The sequence below is a fragment of the Pelodiscus sinensis genome, chromosome 24 (genome assembly GCF_049634645.1).
Source record: "Pelodiscus sinensis isolate JC-2024 chromosome 24, ASM4963464v1, whole genome shotgun sequence".
In the NCBI taxonomy this organism is placed as follows: Eukaryota; Metazoa; Chordata; order Testudines; family Trionychidae; genus Pelodiscus; species Pelodiscus sinensis.
In genome coordinates, this window is record NC_134734.1 from 5,273,995 (window position 1) to 5,294,765 (window position 20,771).

At 65.0% G+C, this 20,771-nt stretch overlaps 1 protein-coding gene across 1 annotated transcript in view; it reads left to right on the forward strand.

Annotated features, from left to right (window-relative positions):
- Nucleotides 1–254: 254 nt before the first annotated feature.
- The window catches only part of LOC106731641 (histone-lysine N-methyltransferase 2B), a 38,029-nt gene continuing 17,512 nt past the window's right edge, over nt 255–20,771 (forward strand). The window contains 7 exon segments of the mRNA XM_075907798.1: nt 255–518; nt 4,941–5,016; nt 7,986–9,946; nt 15,739–15,837; nt 16,020–16,182; nt 17,128–17,383; nt 17,576–17,631. Of these exon segments, the coding sequence (XP_075763913.1) occupies nt 270–518; nt 4,941–5,016; nt 7,986–9,946; nt 15,739–15,837; nt 16,020–16,182; nt 17,128–17,383; nt 17,576–17,631 (2,860 nt within the window). The 5' untranslated portion in view covers nt 255–269.

The window sequence follows — 20,771 nt, forward strand, 5'->3', positions numbered from 1 at the left end:
GCAATGCCTTCTGGAGGTCGTAGTCCCAACCCCACTGCGGCCAATGGGCGCCGCCCCCTCCTGGACTCCATCCCCCAGTGTGCAACGCGACCGGCACGTGCCCAGAGCGGGGCCGCAATTTCTGCTGGGGGTCGTAGTGCCGATGCCGCTCTAGCCAATGGGCGCCGCCCCCACTTGGACTCCATCCCCCAGGGTACCCGGCGGCCGGGCCGGGCTGTTATTGCGGGGGCCACGCCCCCTCCCGGGCCAGCCCCCCCCAGCGGTTAAAGATGGCGGCGGCTGCGGCTGCGGCGGGCGGCGGCGGCTCCGCCTGGGCCCGGGGCCGCTTCCCGGGGCGGCCGGGCGGGGGCCGCCCCCTGCCCCGGGCCGGGCTGCGCGTGCGGCTGCCCCTGCGCGGCGGGGCCGGCGGGGAAGGGCCCGGCCTGGGGGACCCGGCGCTGCGGAGCCTCCTGGGCCTGGGCTGGAGCCTGCGCCGCCTGCAGGGCCTGCTGGGCGGGGGCAGCAGCGAGGAGGAGCCGGTGAGCGCGGGGGGGCAGGAGCTGGGCTTGGGAGGCCGAGGCCGAGGTTTGGGGGAAGTGAGGAAAGGGGGCGGGGCCAGATGTGGGGGTAGAAGCTCTAGGGGAGCCGGGGGGGGCTGGAGTGTGGCAGGGGTTTGGGGGAAGTGAAGAAAGGGGGCGGGCAGCTGGGGGAGGAGTGGGGGGATTTGAGTGGGGGGGTCACTGCTGGGAGTTGAGGGGCTTGAGGTAGCAGCTTGGGGCCCGGGGAGTAATTGTGCTCTGTGCTAGGGCTGCAGCCCTGGCCTGTGGGAGCTGAACTGAGCCGGGTGTTGAAGGGCCTGGGGTAGAACTGGGGGGGATTGGGGCAGTGGTGCTGAGGGGGGGGGGTCGGTTGGAAGGGACCTGGAAGTGTGAGCTCATGCAGGGCGGCCCATGAGAAAAGGTCTGGGAATCTGGGGGCCTAGTGTGTGGTATGTGAGCCAGCGGGAGCGGCTGGGGAAGCTATGGAGAGGGAAGTGGGAGGTGGAGCTGGAGTGAAGTGCGGGGGCAGTTGGGTGGCTGCTGGGGGAGAGGGTTGGGAGATGAGGCCCTGGAGGTGCACAAGGTTGAGGAGCAGGATACTGGCCCCTCAGGGCTGAGCAGGACTAAACAGCTTGCAGGGGAATTGGGAAGTGCAGGGGCTGGTGGGGAGGGGGGAATTCAGGTGAATTATAGGACTCCGGAGCTGGGTTGAGCGGCTCCCCTGTGTGGGCCTGGGACACTGTTGGATTTTGCTTGAGGGAACAGGTAGTTGCCTGTGGGACTAGGGATGTGTGGGATGCCATGTACGGGGGTTTGGCTGCTGTGTGAGAAGAGGTGGAACCTGACCATTCCCTAGCATCCCAAAGAAAGAACTGGGTGCCCCCTGCCCGAATAGTTTGGGCGGGGTAGGGCAGAGTGTTGCTGGGGAGGAGTCTCTGTCTCACCCCCTTACTGTAGTGTGTAATTGGGCATCAGGGGCCACACACAGTGCCCTCCTCGTGCTGGCTGGCTGTACCCCTGCCCTGGACCCCAGCCTCTGGGGGTAATTTGGGGTCGGCACTTCCCAGCCTTTCTGTGCCCCCTCTAGAGCCAGAGTTTGGCTGGGGGTGGCTACCAGCAGGCCCAGCAGCTTCCTGGCCTGTCCCAAGAACAGGTCTGCTCTGAGTCCTCCCCGTGCAGTAGGGGATGGAGCATCACTGTGAACCAGTTGGCATCTCCCCTGGAACCATCAACTGCTTCTCGCCCATCCCCATCTCACTGGGTGGGCCCATTTTCTGGGGCACAAAAAGATGGCTCCCTCTTCACCCCCCAGTGCCTGGGCCTACATACAGTGAGGTGGGGGTTCAACTGGGGGACCCTGTGAGCTGCCAGCTGCTGTGGCTAGGGGCCAGCAAGGCACAAAGTCTCTGTCCCCAGCCTGCCCTGGCACCAGCGTTCCTACCCCTTGTTGTCGTGCCCCTGTTTGGGTCAGCCGGGGTGGGCAGCTTTTCCTTGTGGTCAGGCTGCCTGGCTGAGATGTGCGGGCCTACGGCTCCAGGGCTGGCTTTGGCTCTGTGCTGGCCTCCCCTGCAGTGTGGTGTTGGAGCGCCGTGGGGTGGGGTGGGGGGGGGGGGCTACGCTGGAGTAAGAAACAAAAGGTCTAGCAGATGGAGCACTGGCACTCTGGTGAAGTGGGGTTCAGCCCTGGCTCTGCCTGCTCCCCAGGCCATGCCTCAGTTTCCCCACCTGTCTAAGGAGGCTGAGGTTTACAGCTGGAGGAGTGGGGCTGTCTTAGCGTATGGGGGTCCTGGCCAGAACAGGCCCCTCTGTGAGACTGCTGTACGCACCAGTCTCGGCCTCGGACGCTGAATCCTCGCTTCCGCAGCTCTCTGTCTGTTGGGCCACGGAACTTGCCCTTCCTGTTTGGAGAGGGAAGCTCTGTGTTTTGCTGGTCACGGGACTCCGGGAGCCCAGCCTTGGAGAGGCACGTCAGCCCTGCTGGAGTGGGCAGCGTTCGGGCCTGGGCCGGTCCATGGCTCCTGTGGGCTGGGAGGGGGCCAGAGGTTGATGAGCCCACCCTTCGAATGGGCTCGTGTGTCTGCCTGTGGGAGCAGGGTGTCCCGGGTCCATGAGCCTGGGGTGGGCTGCAGGTGGCGGGAGCAGAGCAGTGTTCTGCAAGGGGTGTTGGGAGACGAGACACCTGGGATGAGGTTGCTGCGGAGGAGAGAGGTGCCATGGCCCCTTCCTTGCCCCCAAGCTGGTGCCTGTAGAGGCGAAAGGCTCCTCATCCTAGGCCCCGTGTTCCTGACCCCTGCCCCTTTCCTCGCTCCTGCTAGTTCTGGGCTCTGCCAGCGCCAGGGCAGGATCCCACCTGGGGCTTGCGGAGGCGGGTGCGGCTCTCCAGCTGGCCAGTTCCATTTGCTCCCAGGGCGGGGTTACCAGTGGCTGGCGGGCTGTCTTGGCGCCCGCCCCAAGGAGGTTGCCTAGCAGTAGCATGGCCATGCTCTCCTGCTGGGCACGTCTGAGCATGGTGCCTGGGCCGACCGTGGGCAGGCCCCGGCTCTCCCCCAGCAGAGATGAATGTTGCCTCCCCTGGGCACGTGAGATGCCCCCTGTGCTGGCTGCTGCTTGGAGCGGCAGGTGGAGGGAGAGCCTGGTGGAAGGAGCCTGCGCTGCCCTGGACTGGGTGCTCTGAGCTGCCAGAACAGCCCATTGTGAAGTGCCTGTGATTGGGGGGCTCTGCCTGAGGGGCAGGGAAGAGCAGGCGCAGCTCTGTGGGGTTCATACCCCGGGCTGCTGCTCGCCATACCTAGCTGCTGGGGCTGTTACGCAGGCCCGGCTCATCCAGCGCCGAGATGTACCCACCTCTGGGGTGCTGGGGAAGTGACACACAACGCCACCCGGGGATGGCTCGTCTGGCGCTGAGACGGGGCAGTTGGAGAACAGTCTGTGTGACACTTTGCCCCTGCTGTGTGCAGCTCCCCCTGGGCTGCGGTAGCTGGTGTTTGCTGCACGGTGCTGAAGTGCTCCTGCCTTGTGCACCTGCCATGCTCCAGCGTGAAGGCAGCTGCGCCTCTGCACTGGGTAAGCACCTGTGTCGTGTTGTATGCAGCTGTTCCCCAGCTGCCTGCTCCAGAGGTGGCTGCATCTCAGTGGGGTGACGCAGTCTGTTAAGCTCCGTGCTGTTCTTCTTTGTGCTGCTGGGAAATGTCAGTGCTTCCCTTTGGATGCTCCCCTCCCCATGGCTCAGTTGTGTCCCACCGGGGTGGTGGTGCAGACTCTGTGCCTGACTGGGCTGCTGGCTAAATCGCTCCGTGCCTCAGTTTCCCCCCAGACACTGGAGCAGGTGCTCCCCTTGGTGTGAGTTTAATGCTAGGCCATATCTTGGGCATCCAGGGGTTATTGATTGTGCCTGATGCGAGGGCCTCCCAATGGGCTCTTCTCTCTGCAGTCAGGAAGCCAGGTGGCTCTGCGGGAGCAGCAGGAAGCCAGCAAGCGAGAGTGACTGAGTGGTAAATGCTGGCTTGCTCCCTGCAACTGCTGCATGGGCTCCACCACCTGTCCCAGCCTGGGGCTGCCGAGGCAGGAGGGCTGGCTTCAGCATGGGGGGTGGGAATCAATCCCCATGGCCAGTCCAGGCCTCGCCCTGTGTCCAGTCCCTCTGGGAATGGGTGAGGAGCCTGCTCTGCCTGGCACTTTGCGGGGAGACTGTATCTCTTTGATGGGGAGCCCCTTGCTCCATAGCTGTAGTGGGGCAGTCCAGGCGCCCTTGCCCCCTATGCTGGCCTGGCAGTGCTCCAGTGATGCTCCGGGGGCTCTGGGCACCTGCTGCCAGCCATGTAGTGCAGGAGTAGGAAGAGGGGTGGCTGGAACAGGTCTGTGTAGCGTGGGGTTGTCCTGGGGGGATGGATGGGCAGCGCTGGGGGCTGGGCCAGCTGAGTTCTACTTGCCACAGCTCTGTGTGGCAAGGAGAGGGTGAGGCTCATGTTTGGGGGTGGAGCTTGGGAATGTGGCTTGCAGGTCAGTAGCCTCCAGCTAACCCGGCAATGGGCAACCTTAGCTAGGGAGTGGACCCTGTGAGTGGCCTCCTTCAGCTCAGTGGCTGCAAGATTGTGGGAGCCCAGATGGCCTCCCTGGGTAGGGTAGAGTTGCTGACTGTGCTTGGGCACCTCGGATTCGCGGGTGAGCCGATGGAGCCGTAGCAGCATGTGGATTGGCTGCAGAGCGAGCGCACGCCCCCCCCCCCCCCCCCCCCGTCAGTGCTGGTGCAATCCGTGTGCCCCTTGCACCATGGGCCCTTTATGTGAGTGTCACTTAGAAATCTGGCAGCCCTGCATATGATAAGCCAAATGTCTTGCAGGCCACACAAACCCACTGGGGCACATGCGGGCGCGGGCTGCCGTCCGCTGCTCTAACCACAGCTCTTTCTGTTCCTCCCCGCAGGAGGAGTTCCTGGGCTTCCCTCCTGACGAGCCTGTCTCCCAGAGTTCCCTGCGTGCCGCCCTGCGCTCCCAGAGAGGTGAGGGCACCGGTCCACCTGGCCCCTCCGTCGGCACTGGGGAGGTGTCTGCCATGGCCTCCCAAGTCCAAAGAGGCAAGGAGAGGCAGTGCCTCCCCTGGGTCTTAGTGCTCAACTTCCATCTTAGCCCGATTCTGACTGTTCCTGCAGGCTCCCCTAACAGGCTGTTGCAGACTGGTGACTCTTCTCCCCCCAGGTGGAGCTGTTAAACCCTTCCAGCTCGCCAGAGCTATTGGCATAACACTGAGCCTGTGACAGAGCCATTAAGTGGTAACGAAGCCATTTCACAGGCATGTGCCAACCCTGCTTTTACTGGCAAAACCAATTGTGTGTTACTGTGTCTACCGGACCTTAGTATAAGACGTGCTTTAAATATTTCATTAGTTTGTGGCTGAAGATTCTAAAACCACGTCTCTAAAAACTCCTTGAAGAGAGATTCGGATGCACAATCTGAGTATTCAGCTTCAGTCTTAAACACTTGGCTCTTCAGAGATACAGATTTTTAATACATTCTTCAAAAGATCCCCCCTTATCTAAAATACACGTGTTAATTTTAATTTCTACAGTGCAAAAACTTGCTTCCAAAGTCTTCCTGTCCTTTCTGTTCTTCCTGACTCTCCTTTCTCACACACACCCTTGAGGAGAGCCCTTAAAGGGACACCATTCCTTGATCTTCTAGATGGCTGAACAAATGAGTCTCTTTTACTTCTTGACTATTTGAAGATCTAGTTTTCAGAGAACTCTCCACCAAAATCCTTTGTTAGGGTATGTATTTTAACATAAACTTATAGTGACCTATATAAAATATCCTTTTATGAGAAGCATACAAAAACTGAGTGTTTCTTGTCCCTAAAAGCAATGAACCTTGTTACGAACACACTAAAATTTAGCTACTGTTGCTGATTATGATGTGTGTGTTTCAGTTACTTTGAGCATGATAGTTTTAGATGTGCAATAAGAGAGAGGTTTAAAATTTAAAGTCAGCTTAGAAATACAGATGAAGCAAATGAAAAGCAGAAGGGCTGCACTAGGTGTCCCATAATATTTACTGTTGTACGTGCTGGACAGCTGATTTGCTCCCTCTACAAAGTTTTTGCAATTAAATCTCTGATTTCACTTCAGGGTATAGCCATAAACCTGAGCCGGGCATTTTTTATTCCCGAAGTTTGTGCTTTTAGTTAGGTATCTTCTGCGTGTCCAGCCATCACAGACTGGCAGGTGGTGGGAAACAGGCTGTTTTCTTTAGAAAGACATTTTGGAAGAGTGCTTTTCCCCAGGGGCAGATTACCGTTTTGCGGGGCCCCGGGCAGCATAATTTCGCGGGGCCCCCCTTTGCCACGGCGCATGCACGGGGCTTTTTGAAGCGCGGGGCCCGGGGCGGCCGCCCCGTTCGCCCTGCCCTATATCCGCCCCTGCTTTTCCCACATGTCCTTGGCTCCATTTGGGGTCCGGGATTTGGCTGGAAGGGATAAGCAGAGGAGGAGACAGTGGGGAGGGGCAGGATCTGGCCAGAGCATGGGGTGGGTCACAGTCTGTGACGCTGGCCTCCCCAAGCAGCAGCTTCACCCATTGCTCATGCCCCTATCACATCTCCTGTGCCCTGCTTCTCCATGGGGGCTGGCTCCCTTGCTCCGGCAGCCTCCTGTGGTGTCTCAGGGACCTGGCCTGGCTGTCTCCAGCTGCAACAGAGCTGCTGCCTGGATGTCACCTGCACCCTGCGGGGCTTGCTGGACACTGCCGTGGGCAGGGTTCTGGTCCAGTTACAGTGACTAACAGCTGGACGCTCAAGACAAGCTTCTCCCCCCACTCACTGGGCATGGTGGGGTGCCGGGCTGTGGCACCAGCCCTCAGCACTGTGCAGGGAGTGAAAGCTAAGCGGGGCAGCCCTGTGAGGACAAGCTGAGCTGCTACCTGCTGCTCTGGGGGGCTGGCGGGCATTAGCTTGGTGTTGCACCTCCACACTGACTTCCAGCTGGGCCTTGCCTTCACATCGCAGACCTGGGCCTGGCCTGAATACAGATCTACCTACTGTCCCAGGGTAACGCCAGTGGGGAACGGGGAATTACTGTGGTGTTCTCCTGTATTCCCAGGTCCCCCTTGGTTCTAGGTGCAGAATGCATGCGGCTGTGCACTGCCAGCAGACACAGGCTGCCAGCGGTGGGCGCTTAGCGCTCTGGGGTGGCTGCCCACCCACTCAGTTTACAGGGAGTGCTGGTCTGGCCTCTCCCTACAGAGCTCACTAGGGCGTGGACATGGCGGCGGATAAACTCCCTACGGCCGTGTCTCTCCTGCCCGAAGTGCAGCGAGGGCCCAGCCAGAGAATACTGCATTCGCTTTGTACCCTGCCCCCTCAGCTCCCTGCTCTGCCTTTCCAGCCTGCTGGCAGCATGGGGGGGTGGGACAGGCGCAGTGGGGGTGGCTGGAAGAAGGGATGCTGGATGTGCTGGTGTTCTGTCCCTGACTGCCGATGCCACCCTGAGCTGGTGACTGCTTCCTGGACCTCCATTTACCCATCTGTGAAATGGGGAGAATCCACACCTGGCTGTTGAGACTGAGAGCTCCTTAGGCAGGTCCTGTCTGTGCGGCACCCACCAGGGAATCCACGCAGGTCAGGGCCTGTCTCTGGTTGTGTCTGGGCAGAGCTGGGCACAACAGGACCCTGATCCCAGCTGGGGCTGGGCCTGTCTCTGGCCTAGCATGCTGAGGGGACCCTGCTCTAATAGGTGTGTGTATGGGGGGGTCTGAGCAGTGCCTGGCACACTCTGTTGGGGGTGCCATGGTACACAGGGTTCCAGTCACTTGCAGGGCACGCTGCACCCCCCCATGAAGCCGGGCCTTAGTTGGGGTGGCAGCTGCTGGTGCCCCAGCAATGAGTTGCCATGGTAACCTCCCTTGCTCACTGGCTGGCGAAATGCGTGGTGGTGCTGCAGGTGGGGTCTTGAGTCACCCTCTTCCCTCTCTTGTTGCAGGCGCGTCTCCCCCAGCCAGCGGCAGGAAGAAGACGGATGCGGCCCTGCCTGCCCCCCCCTCCAAGGTGCCAGCCAAGCCGAGGAAGGGTGAAGCCCAGCGGGAGCGCATGGTCAAGGCCCTGGCTGAGTTGCTGCAGAGATCCAGGCCCCCGCCAGCCAGGCCAAGCCCACCTCTGGGCGCCAGCCCTACCCAAGCCAGCAGGACTCCTCCTGAGCAGGACCCAGGGCCCTCAGAGGCCACTCTCCCTTCCCCATCTCCCAGCAGCCCCTCCAGGGGGCAGAGCCAGGACCCCCCGCCACCCCACCGGCCGCGGGGCCGTCCCCGGGGCTCCTTCAAGAAGAAGCCGGGAGCCCCTCGGCAGGGAACCAAGGCTCCCGGCGCTGCCCCAGCTCCACCCAGGAAGAGTCAGCAGCTGGCCCCAGGTGCCAGCCCCAGTTCCCAGGGGAAGGGCTCTGGGCGTGGGCGCAAGAAACTGCCCCTGATGCTCAAGTTTGTCTCCAAAGCCAAGCGGCTGAAGTCGGGGCGGGTGGCGCTGGCCTGTGCCAGGCTGAAGCCCCCCGGGGGCAAGAAGCGGGGCCGCAAGAGGAGGAAGAGCGGTCCCCCGAGGAAGAGGAGGGAGGCTCCCCTGCGAGGCTCCCCCAGTGCCTCTGCGCCCCCTCCACAGCAGCAGCTGCCTGAAGTGCTGCCTGAGCCGGCCTGCCCCGCCCGAGCCCGTTGGAAGCGGCGGAGGCGAGCACAGCAGCTGGCCCCAGACGAGGGTGCCAAGGAGGAGCGGCCGGAGTCCTCGCCGCGCCCGGCCCAGGCGGAGGAGGAGTCGGCTGCCCCGGCCTCCATCGCTCATTCCACGCGGGCGCAGTGCCTGAAGCGGGGGCGGGGCCGGCCTCCCCTCACTCCCAGCCAGAGGGCAGAGCGGGTGGCGGCTGCCCAGCGGGAGGGGGCTGGCGGGGCAGGCGAGGAGCCGCCGGGGCACAAGGCCACTTTCCTGAAGAACATCCGCCAGTTCATCATGCCCGTAGTGAGCGCCCGCTCCTGCCGCCTCATCCGCCCTCCCCGGCGCTTCTTGGACGAGCCCCCACGGCGAGCACCCCGGGCCAAGCCCCCTGTGCCCCGGGCGGAGCCCCCAGCCCCGCCGCAGGCCTCTGGCCAGGAGGGGGTGCCCAGCCAGCCACCCCGCTCACCCCCCGAGCACTCCTCCCCCCTCTCATCACCCCCACCTTCCCCTGGCCTCTCGCCCTCAGCCTCCCCGCTCCCCAGCCTCCCCAGCAAACGGCGCTCCATCCTGCGGGAGCCCACCTTCCGCTGGACCTCGCTCAGCGCCTCGCCGCCGCCCTCCGAGGCGGGCAAGTCCCTCTTCCGGCTGCCCCCTGAGGAGCCCCACCTCTTCCCGCCGGGCCCCCTCCCTGCCCCCTCGCCGCCGGCCCGCCGGCCCCCGCTGCTCCGGGCACCTCAGTTCACCCCCAGCGAGGCCCACCTGAAGATCTACGAGTCTCTGACTGTCCCGGCGGAGGAGCTGGAGCCCGTGTGCCTCAGCGAGGCTGGGAAGGAGGCGCCGTTGTCCCCTGTGCCGCGGCCGGAGCCCTCCTCCCCGCACTATGAGCCTGTGGTGACCCGCAGTGGGAAGCGGCTGCTGGGCCGCACCAACCACCTGACCCTGCCCCTCTTTGGGGAGCCCCCCCAGTGCGCGCCCACCCCCCCGGACACGGAGCTGATCAAGATGGAGGACGTGGACACGCCGGGCGTGGTGCGCAAGGTGGCCATCCGCCACGTGGCCTCGCTGGCCACCAACGAGTCCGAGGGCGAGGAGGGCTCTGAGGCCGAGGAGCAGGTCACCGGGGCAGAGGTGGCACCTGCCGCTCAGCCGGCCCAGCTGTCGGGCATGGACAAAGTCTACAGCCTGCTGACCCGGGCCAAGGTGCAGCTCTTCAAGATCGACCAGCAGCAGCTGCTGCGATCGGCCCCGGTGAGAGACAGGCCCCGGGTCTCTGGGTGGGTCGGGGGAGGGGGGAAGGGTGGCAGCAGGCTGTATGCTGGGGGGTGGGGCCCTGTTAATGCTGACCTGTCAGCCCGCATTAATGGGGTTGGGGGTGGTCCTGGGCACTCTGCCTGGCCCTGGGAGGGTAGCAGGTTTCGCGGTTACCGCAGGGGGTGCTGGGAGCCAGGATTCCTGGTTTCCTAGTGCTCGTTCGTGTCCGTTCAGTGCGGGGTGGTTTCTCCCAAGCGGGATCCCTCGTGTTGGCTCTGGTGCCCCTGGAGCAGCTCGTCGCTCGCCCTGGGAGTGCGATCTGTGCCAAGCCCCGCTCAGCTGGGTGCGAGTGACCTGGCGCCATTGACTCCAGCCCTGGGCGGGCCAGTCGAAGGGCATGACCCTGGCGGCACCATTGATGCCAGTGGCCTGTGGGCGGCTCAGAACCTGCCTGGCATGGCTGTCCCTGGACCAGCCTGAACGCTCCTTGGGAGGCGGCCCCACCGCTGCAGGACTCGCTTGGGGGGGCCCTCCGTCCCCATTGGAAGGAGGCAGCTCCTTGGAGGACAGGGCTGGTCACACCAGGAGGCCCATGTACCAGCGACAGTGCAGGGCCTGACGGGGCTGTGGCGGGTGAGGCTGTACCCCTGACGCAGGACACTGCCACGCCCCCAGTGCTGCTCCCTCAGGCGGCTCAAGCTTTAACCTCCCGCCAGAGGAGGTGGCGAACTCCGCTTGGGGGCCAGTCCCTGTGGCCCTGCCCCTGGACAAGGGCCTTCTGCGGCCAGGGAGGGCCTCATGGCAGACCCTGGCTGCTCTCCAGTGTACGGCCAAGCGGGTGCAGGGCAAACGTCCCGAAGGGTTCCACAAATCTTTATGCTTCTCCGCCACTGGCCTCCTTGGTTGTGGTGCCGGCTCTGAGGAGGAGAGGCCGAGGCAGCAGGGCCCAAGGCCAGAGACAAAGTAGATTTGTGTTTCCTGGGGCAAAACTCCTCACAGGAAGGTCTCCAGGTTGTGGGCACGACCCGCCCACTGGGGTTCTGCCGTTGTGGAGTTCAGTTCCTGGCCGGTGGACTGGAAATCCCAGGAGCTCCTGCCCTCTGATGCCAGGTGTGACGGCGCATTGGGGGTCCCCCGTCTCCTGCACCCCGAAATGGCACAAACAGACTGCACCAGCCGGTGGAATAGAGGAAGTTTATTGCCTCTCCAGGATACAGCACAGATGTAATCTGGTCACAGAGCTGGGCTAGGATGCCTCAGGCCCCCTTGAGATGGGGGAGACTGGGCCCCTAAACTCCAGCCCCTTTCCCTAGGCTGTCTCCTCCATGCTCCCAGACAGCAACTAACCAACACTCTTCCAGCCCTGCCCCCCAGCTAGGGCAGCATTCCACCTTCCTTTGTTCCTCTCCATGGGGGGTGTCTGGCCATACTGGTTGAGAGATCCCTTTGCATAGTGACTCATCCTGTTTTGCTAGGTCGTGGTACCCACGGCAGCCAGTGAGGGTTACCCCAGAGCCAGCAGCATAGAAACCAGCCAGGTACCCCCACTACGTCATACCAGGGCAGGGCCAGAGCCAGGCTGCCCCTCCGTGAAGCCCTGGATGCTATGGCTAGGCAATGGCTACTGGGCGTCTCTGGCTTCAGTCAACGGGCCTCCCCTTGAGGTCCAGCCGCCTGTTCAGGGCCTCCTGTTCGAAGGGCGGTCAGGACACGCCGCCACCCTTGAAGATCCCGGGCCGACCTTGCAGTCTGTCTCAGGGCTGCTGGGTTAGTCGGTAACGTTAAGAGCGAGTCCTGTGGCAGATAGAGAAGCGTGAGCTTTGCTGGGTAGTGGCTCTCTGGAGCGCCACACTCCAGCCCTGCGCGGGAGCGTTTTCGGCTGCAGCTTGTGGGCTGGCCTTACAGTCCCACCAGACTCCAAACAGGCGATGGAGGGGACAGGTCCCTTGGTCCTTACAGCCGTGAAACAGTCGTCAGGCAACAGACAGCTTGAGGGGGCACCAACCCAGAACCCAGATCTCATCCCCCCGTTTGTGGGCTGTCTCCCACTTTTCCAGGCAGTGGAAGTGGGATCCGCCTTGCAGTGGGATCCTCTTCAGGGCCCCTTCTCATGAAATCTCCCGGCCCAGGAGGTGCGGGGTGGGGGGTGGGGGGGGAGCAGTAGAGAAGGTTCCCAGGGAACTAAGAGGCAAAGGGTTTAATTTTGCTGCTTCCTGATCCCATAGGTCAGTGAGGTGCTCAGGTCTAGTATAGGCCTTGCAGCCTCAACCAGCTGCTAAGGAGGCTGAAGTTCCTCATGTTCTGCCTGGCTGCGATTCCTCCATTCCCGGAGCCAGGGGATGCCCTGCTGCTCTCGGGCTGCCTGCTTCCGGGGCACAGAAGGCCCTTTGGTTTGTGCAAACGGGAGCCTCTCGTGTTTCCGCCCGTTGGCTGCCGGCAGCCCATGAGCGTCCCCAGGATGCTGGGCGCAGGCCTGGCCAACTGGCTGCCGAGGGTGGGGCCCAGGTGCTTGTGGGACACCTTGTGGAAACGGTGCCATCTGCTTTCCAGCGCCTGGCACTGCCAAGCGAGGGGCAGGCATGCCCCGGTCCTCGCCACGAGCAAAGCCTCCTTGCCGGAGGCCTGGCAGTGCCCCCTCGCACGGCAAACGGCTGCTGAAAGCTCCCGGGGCACGTGGCCTGCGCCTGGAGGTGAGAGTCTCAGGCATGGCCCTCTGCAGCTGCGAGCGTAGCCGACATCACCCGCTACGCGGAGCAGTGCTCCCCATCCCATCACCTTTCAGTGGGGCTGGGTTGAGACCTAGTCTGTGCAGCCTTTCCCTTGGCACGGCCCGCACCAGTGGCTGAGCTGGTCAGAGGCCCCACATAGGGCCAACCCTATGGGGTGTGGGCCCCGGGACAGCCCTCCTCTGCCCCAGGCTGCATCCTGCCTCTTTCCACCCCATTGCACCCCTTCCCCTGAACTCCGCCATGCCTCTTTCCAGTTTCTGCCCCCTCCCCATGGCTACTCACTGCCTGTGCTAAGCCCCCAAGCTGTCCTGATCCCTTGTCCCCCTGGAACGTGGGGTACCCCAAAGCATGGGGCCGTGCTGGTCTGTCCCATGGATGGGCTGGCTCTGGCCGCCTGAGGCCCTTTGGGGCACAGGGTCTCTGGACACGCCTGCACGTGGAGCCAGGGAGCGAGGGGCAGCGTGTCCCGTCTGGCTTGTGTTCTGCCGCACACCACAGCCATGTTCTGTGGACACAGCTGGGAGCCTGGCCCTCTGCCCTGGCCTCGAAGCTGCTGCTTAGCCCATTCCCTTGGAAGCTGGCTCCTGGCCCCCGCCCCAATTACCGCCCGGCCTTTCTGGAATGGGGACTTCCCTAGGAGACCTGTTTGCAGCCAGAATCAACAGGAAATGCCCCCAGTTCTGCTCCCGCATGCGGGGCTCTTGGCTGCTTTCCATGTGCCATGAGGGCTGTGCACCTTTCCTCCCACAGCCTCGGCCACAGGGCGCCTTGGGCTCCAAGGGACACAGCCCCATGGGTCTCCCAGCGCCGGCCTGCGGGCCTCATGATAAATGCACCAGTGGGTCTTCCACTGCAGCCAGATCTGACCTCCCAGCCCTGTGGGTCTCCCAGCACCGGGCTGGCTGTGCCAGCCCTGCATCACTGCCTTGCTGGGCCTCTCGATAAATGCACCAGTTGGACTCCCAGTGCCCCGGTCTGCCAGCTCGGCGCCTTCATGGCTGTGTGAAATGGAGACGTGTTTGAGTTCGACACCGGGGAGCCACTCAGCCGGAACAGCTGATCCAGCGACATGGACCCTGGGAGGAGGGCTGGGAAGCAAACCTCCTAGGATGTATTAACGGTAGCGCGGCGAGCAGGGTACGAGAAATCCTTCTCCTCTACTCCGTGCTCATTCGGCCTCAGCTGGAGTGTTGTCAGGTCTGGGCGCCGCGTTTCAGGAACCATGTGGACAAATTGGAGAAGGTCCAGAGAAGAGCAACACAAATGATGAAAGGCCTAGAAGCTACGAGGGAAGCTGAAGGAATTGGGCTTGTTTAGTCTGGAGAAGAGAAGACTGAGGGGGGACACGAGAGCGGTTGTCAAGTATCTAAAAGGGTGTTACAAGGTGGAGGGAGCCAAATTGTTCTCCTTGGCCTCTGAAGATCGGACAAGAAGCAATGGGCGCTTTAGGTTGGACGTTAGGAAGAACTTCCTACCTGTCAGGGTGGTTGTGGAGTCCCCATCACGGGAGATATTTAGAGCAGGCCCAGGAGACACCTGTCAGGGATGGTCTGTGCTTGGTCCTGCTGTGTGTAGGGATCTTTCTGCTGCTCTCTGTGGTGCTACCATTTGATAGGGACGCCATTCGAGCTGCTAGCAACGCGTCCCTCATTTTATTTCTCCGGGAAAACCAGACCGCCTTTTGGGTGGCCTTCCCCTCTGACAGGAGAATGTTGGATCCGGGCCTTCACCTCCGAGCTGCCCTATGTCACCATCTTGTAGGACTAAGTTGAGGTGCATCCACTTCTGCCTTTCCTTCCGAAAGTGCCTTTCCACCCTAGTTGGGACACATCCAGTCCTCTCTCCTGACCCTCGTGGTGCTGGACAGGAGCAGAGGCTGCGCTGTGGGCGTTAGATGGAAAGAACCCTTCGGAAGGCCGCCCCGGAATGCCTTGCTGGTGCAGGGAGGATGAAAGGTGGCCCGGTCTCCTCCCTGATAGTGCCCGGCTTCCGCACGCGCTCTGGCCCGGCCCGGCCCTCACGCCGAACACCGCACCGCATGCGCTGTGGCCCGGCCCCGCCCCACCCCCACGCCGAACAGCGCACCCCACCACATGCACTCTGGCCCGGCCCCCACGCCGAACAGCGTACCCCACTGCGCGTGCTCTGGCCCGGCCCGGCCCCCACGCCGAACAGCGCACCCCACTGCGCGCGCTCTGGCCCGGCCCGGCCCCCACGCCGAACAGCGCACCCCACTGCGCGCGCTCTGGCCCGGCCCCCTCTTTCCCCACGCCGAACAGCGCACCCCACTGCGCGCGCTGCATGCACTATGGCCTGGCCAAGGTCCCCTCCCGCACCGAACAGCGCACTGCATGTGGTCAGAGGCCTTGGCGGGGCGCAGGGCTCGCTCTGATGGCCGTTGTCTGCAGGGTAGTCACAAGCTCACGGTGCACTGAGCCCGTACACAGCCAGCAGGGCACGATGCCGCCCTCCACGTACCCCAGGAACTCTGCCTCCACTGGCTGACGGTGGCCCGGGTCCCTGGGGGCCGGCACATGAGCAGGTTCTCCAGGAAGAAGACGGTTCCTGATTTTGGCCTAACGCTTGTTCTTTGGGGCGGGCTGCTTGTGCCCCCCGCCTCTCTGGCAGTGGCTGGCAAAGAGGGAGGAGGGGGTGGGTCAGCAGGTGCCCATCCACCAGGCCAACTCCAGGGGCACTGGAGCTGATGCAGCTGGGGAAAAGTCTTCTGGTGCCAGTGCACGTGGGGCGCGTACCCGACTGGAATGGACGTGAGCTCAGAGCTGTTTTCTCCCCAGCTCTGGAAGGGGAACGGGCTCCAGTAGGTAAGCCGGGGGAGGGGGAAAGGAGCTGGCTCCTCTCCCTGGCTCGCGATATCTTGGCTCCCAGCCCGCTGCTTTAACCTCTAGGTCCCACTCCTTTCCCCTAGCCAGGGAGAGAACTCAGGAGTGCTTGGCCCCTGGTGCCTTAGCCACAGCCCCCACCCCAAAGCCAGGGAAAGGGGGTGAGGGCTGGGTCCCTGCAGCTCTGGCTGCCCAGTTACCATCTCTCTCCCGCCCGCAGCCGTCACCCAGTGTCAAATCGGAGGAGAGTGTGGAAGCTGCACTGGGAGAGGGCGAGCTGGACCAGGCCAGTGTGGACAGGAATGAGACCCGGAAACTGGTATGTTGGGCGAGAGCTGGGGCTGTGTGCAGGGACGAGGGCAGGCGGGGGAACACGGCGGGGAGGGGATGTACCTGCCCCCGCGCTGATCATTGCCTTGCTCCCTTGGTTTGCCGGCCCCTGGCACACCCGTAGGCGGGGATCTCAGCCCCGGTGCTTCCTCTGTCCTCATGTCCCTGCAGGGCCAGGAGTCGCCGGTGCAGGGTCCCCGGATCAAGCACGTGTGCCGGCATGCGGCAGTGGCGCTGGGCCAGTCGCGCGCCATGGTGCCTGAGGACGTGCCCCGCCTGAGCGCCCTGCCCCTACGTGAGCGGGAGGAGATTGCTGCCTCGCCAGCCGCTGAGGGTGAGTGTGAGCCAGGGGGCTGCCCCGGGAGGGAGATATTCTGCCAGCATCGCTGCAGGCCTGGGGCTGCATGGGAAGTGGTGGTGGGGAGGGGTAACTGCACTATGGGGTGGTTCGGCAGTCTGGGGGTGCCGTGCTGTGGGGGTGGGGGTGGGGAGGGAGCGGGGAGGGAGGGAGGGTCTGGGGGTGTTGTGGGGGGAAGGGTGGAAGCAGGCAGGGGGTGCCGTGCTTCGGGGGGCGAGGAGGGAGCGGGAGCAGTCTGAGGGTGCCGTGCTGTGGAAGTAGGGAGGGAGCGGTCTGGGGGTGTCGTGGGGGGGCGGGGAGGAAGCAGGCTGGGGGTGCCGTGCTGCGGGGGTGGGGAGGGAGCAGGGAGGGAGCGGTTTGGGGGGGGCGGGGTGGAAGCAGGCTGGGGGTGCCATGCTGCGGGGGTGGGGAGGGATCAGGGAGGGAGCGGTTTGGGGGGGCGGGGTGGAAGCAGGCTGGGGGTGCCGTGCTGCCGGGGCAGGGAGGGAGCGGTCTGGGGGGCAGGGAGGAAGCAGACTCGGGGTGCCATGCTGCCAGGGGAGGGAGAAGGAGCAGTCTGGGAGTGCTGTGCTGTGAGGGCAGGGAGGGAGTGGTCTGGGGGTGTCGTGGGGAGGCGGGGTGAAAGCAGGCTGGGGGTGCCGTGCTGCCGGGGCGGGGAGGGAGCAGGGAGGGAGCGGTCTGGGGCTATCGTGGGGGGGCAGGGTGGAAGCAGGCTGGGGGTGCCGTGCTGCCGGGGCGGGGAGGGAGCAGGGAGGGAGCGGTCTGGGGGTATCGTGGGGGGGCGGGGCGGAAGCAGGCTCGGGGTGCCGGGGGAGGGGGGCGAGCGAGCTGCAGGGGCTCGAAGTGGGACCCTGCGCTTTGGGGTGTCCTGCAGCAGATGGAGTGAGGTGCCCACGGTAGCTCCTCTCACCTCTCCCGCAGAGACTTCCTCGGCCTCGGAGAGTGAGGGCGGGCGGGTGCGGCGGGGGAAGGCGGAGCCAGTGGCGGTCAAGGCTCCGCCCCCCACACGCCGCCCCACCTCCCATCACCATCACCACCACCACTCGGGCAGGAAGAACCGCATGGCGCGGTGCGGGAAGTGCAAGGGCTGCCTGAAGCTGCAGGACTGCGGGTCTTGCGTCAACTGCCTGGACAAGCCCAAGTTCGGCGGGCCCAACACCAAGAAGCAGTGCTGCGTGTGAGTGCGGGCGCGGGGCGGGGCGGGGCCAGGACTCGGGCACTCGCTCTGCGTCCCTGTGGCTTAGCCGAGTCGTCTCTTGCTGGAACTCCCTGTGCAGCCCCCGGCTGCCCCATGGCACCGGGAGAACTCACGCTCCTGCCCCGCTGCCCTTCAGGTGGCCCCCGCGCTGACGGCCTCTCTGCCCCGCAGGTACCGCAAGTGCGATAAGATCGAGGCGCGCAAGATGGAGCGGCTCTCCAAGAAAGGTAACGCCCGTGCCTAGGGACTCAGGGCTGGGAGCCAGGACTCCCAGGGGCCCTCCCAGGCTCTGCAGGCACTTGCAGAGTACCCTTTAGGCAAGGCCCATGGCCTCTGGGTGCTGCAGACGTTGGGGGGGCTGCCTGATGCATGGCAGAGCCTTCCTACAGCAGAGCCTGGGGGTGCCTTCAGCTGGGTGGGGGATGGTGCAGAGGAGCCATTGGAGATGAGAAGGCGACAGCAGGGTGGGCAGTGAGGTGGGTGTGGAGGGGTCATTGGAGATGAGGGAGAAGGTGATGGTGGGGTGGGTGCAGAGGGGCTGCGGAGACGAGGGAGAACAGGCCGGCGGGGTGGGTGTGGAGGGGAGGTGGGCCGTGGGCTGGGTGTGGAAGGGGAACGGGCCGGCGGGGTGGAGGTGGGCGGTGGGCAGGGTGTGGAAGGGGAACGGTCCGGCGGGGTGGGTGCGGAGGGGAGGTGGGCGGTGGGCTGGGTGTGGAAGGGGAATGGTCCGGCGGGGTGGGTGCGGAGGGGAGGTGGGCGGTGGGCTGGGTGTGGAAGGGGAATGGTCCGGCGGGGTGGGTGCGGAGGGGAGGTGGGCGGTGGGCGGGGTGTGGAAGGGGAACGGTCCGGCGGGGTGGGTGCGGAGGGGAGGTGGGCGGTGGGCTGGGTGTGGAAGGGGAATGGTCCGGCGGGGTGGGTGCGGAGGGGAGGTGGGCGGTGGGCTGGGGTGTGGAAGGGGAATGGTCCGGCGGGGTGGGTGCGGAGGGAGGTGGGCGGTGGGCGGGGTGTGGAAGGGGAACGGTCCGGCGGGGTGGGTGCGGAGGGGAGGTGGCGGTGGGCTGGGTGTGGAAGGGGAATGGTCCGGCGGGGTGGGTGCGGAGGGGAGGTGGCGGTGGGCGGGGTGTGGAAGGGGAACGGTCCGGCGGGGTGGGTGCGGAGGGGAGGTGGGCGGTGGGCTGGGTGTGGAAGGGGAATGGTCCGGCGGGGTGGGTGCGGAGGGGAGGTGGGCGGTGGGCGGGGTGTGGAAGGGGAACGGTCCGGCGGGGTGGGTGCGGAGGGGAGGTGGGCGGTGGGCTGGGTGTGGAAGGGGAACGGTCCGGCGGGGTGGGTGCGGAGGGGGAGGTGGGCGGTGGGCGGGGTGTGGAAGGGGAACGGTCCGGCGGGGTGGGTGCGGAGGGGAGGTGGGCGGTGGGCTGGGTGTGGAAGGGGAATGGTCCGGCGGGTGGGTGCGGAGGGGAGGTGGGCGGTGGGCGGGGTGTGGAAGGGGAACGGTCCGGCGGGGTGGGTGCGGAGGGGAGGTGGGCGGTGGGCTGGGTGTGGAAGGGGAATGGTCCCGGCGGGGTGGGTGCGGAGGGGAGGTGGGCGGTGGGCGGGGTGTGGAAGGGGAACGGGCCGTCGGCCGACAGGGTTGACACTCATGCGTCTCTCGCTGGGTGGGGACGGAGTTAATGTTGGGGCAGGGCCAGACCACGCTGTTGATAGGGACCAGCTCTTCCTCTGGCCTGCTGGGTGAGGGCCAAGTTGTCATGGCCCCTGGGCCCGTTTCTCCACCTGTGCTGGGGTAGGGCCATGGCGCTGTGGGGGCTGAGATCGGTGGCCAGGGACACAGGGGAGAGCTGGGTGTTCTCCCAGTGCTGCTGGGATCCCCCCTTGCCTGCTGTGTGGCGCCTGCTGGGGGAGGGGCAGCCCCCAAGCTCCGGCAAGGTGTGTGGGCCCCATACCTGAGCCATCCTGCTGGGAGTAGCCCAGCCCGGCCCTCTCCCCACCCCCAGCTCTCCCAGCCGGCCTGGCAGGGCAGTGAGTGGGAAGCACCCTGCTGGGCTCCCTGCCAGCTCAGCTGGGCAGCGCTGGGCGACAGGAGGTGCAGCTGGGGTGGGGGCCTGGCCTGCAGCCGGTGGGCCAAGGCTCAGGGCCTGTGGGGGGTACCTGGGTGTGTGGGGGGGGGAGACGGGATGGAGCTGTTGTGCCATGTGGCTGGGTGGGTGGAGTCTGTGGGGCTGGGGTGTGGATCTAGGCGGTGTCATTGAGGGGGAGGAAGAGCAAAGCCCTGGGGGGGGGAGCTGCTCAGAGCCAGAGTGCAGCTTCCTGCCCCCCTTCCCCTTTCCAGCACAAGGCCGAGAGCCAGGGCACCCCGGTTCTTTGCCTGCCCTGCCCTCTGTGTGCACCTCTCAGGGTCTGCTCAAGGTTTGGGGTGACCTGGCAGCCCAGCCTGCCATGTGCCCGCTCGGGAGCTTGGTCCCACGGGGGTGGGGGGGCTGGGCACGGGCAGATATGAGCTGGGAGCTTGGGTCTGGGGGGAAGATGTGAGGTGGGATCTTGGCCAGGAGGTTGGGGGGACAGACACGAGCCAGGTGCTTGGCTGGGGGTTGGGGGGCAGTCGTGAGCTGGGTGCTTGGCCGGGGGGTTGGGGAACAGTCGTGAGCCGGGTGCTTGGCCGGGGGGTTGGGGAACAGTCGTGAGCCGGGTGCTTGGCTGGGGGTTGGGGAACAGTCGTGAGCCGGGTGCTTGGCTGGGGGTTGGGGAACAGTCGTGAGCCGGGTGCTTGGCTGGGGGTTGGGGAACAGTCGTGAGCTGGGTGCTTGGCTGGGGGGTTGGGGAACAGTCGTGAGCCGGGGTGCTTGGCTGGGGGTTGGGGAACAGTCGTGAGCCGGGTGCTTGGCCGGGGGTTGGGGAACAGTCGTGAGCCGGGTGCCTTGGCCGGGGGCTTGGGGGGGGGGCAGTCGTGGGCCGGGTGCTTGGCCGGGGGTTTGGGGGGGGGGGCAGTCGTGGGCCGGGTGCTTGGCCGGGGGTTGGGGGGGGGGGGCAGTCGTGGGCTGGGTGCTTGGCCGGGGGTTGGGGGGGGGGGGCAGTCGTGGGCCGGGTGCTTGGTTGGGGGGGGGGGGCAGTCGTGGGCCGGGTGCTTGGCCGGGGGTTGGGGGGGGGGGGGAAGATGTGAGGTGGGACCTTGGCCGGGGGGTTGGGGGCAGACAGGAGCCAGGTGCTTGTGTTGGGCGGAGCTGGGAGCTGGGACGGTTCAGGAGGCTGCCACATGAGGTGGGTGGGGTGCGCCCGCTGAGAGGAGCTGGGTAGTGGGGGCGGGGCCTGCCCCTTGCAGGAGGTGTCTGGCTCTTGGCAGGTTGGCCACTGCTGGGACTGTGGGGCCCATGTC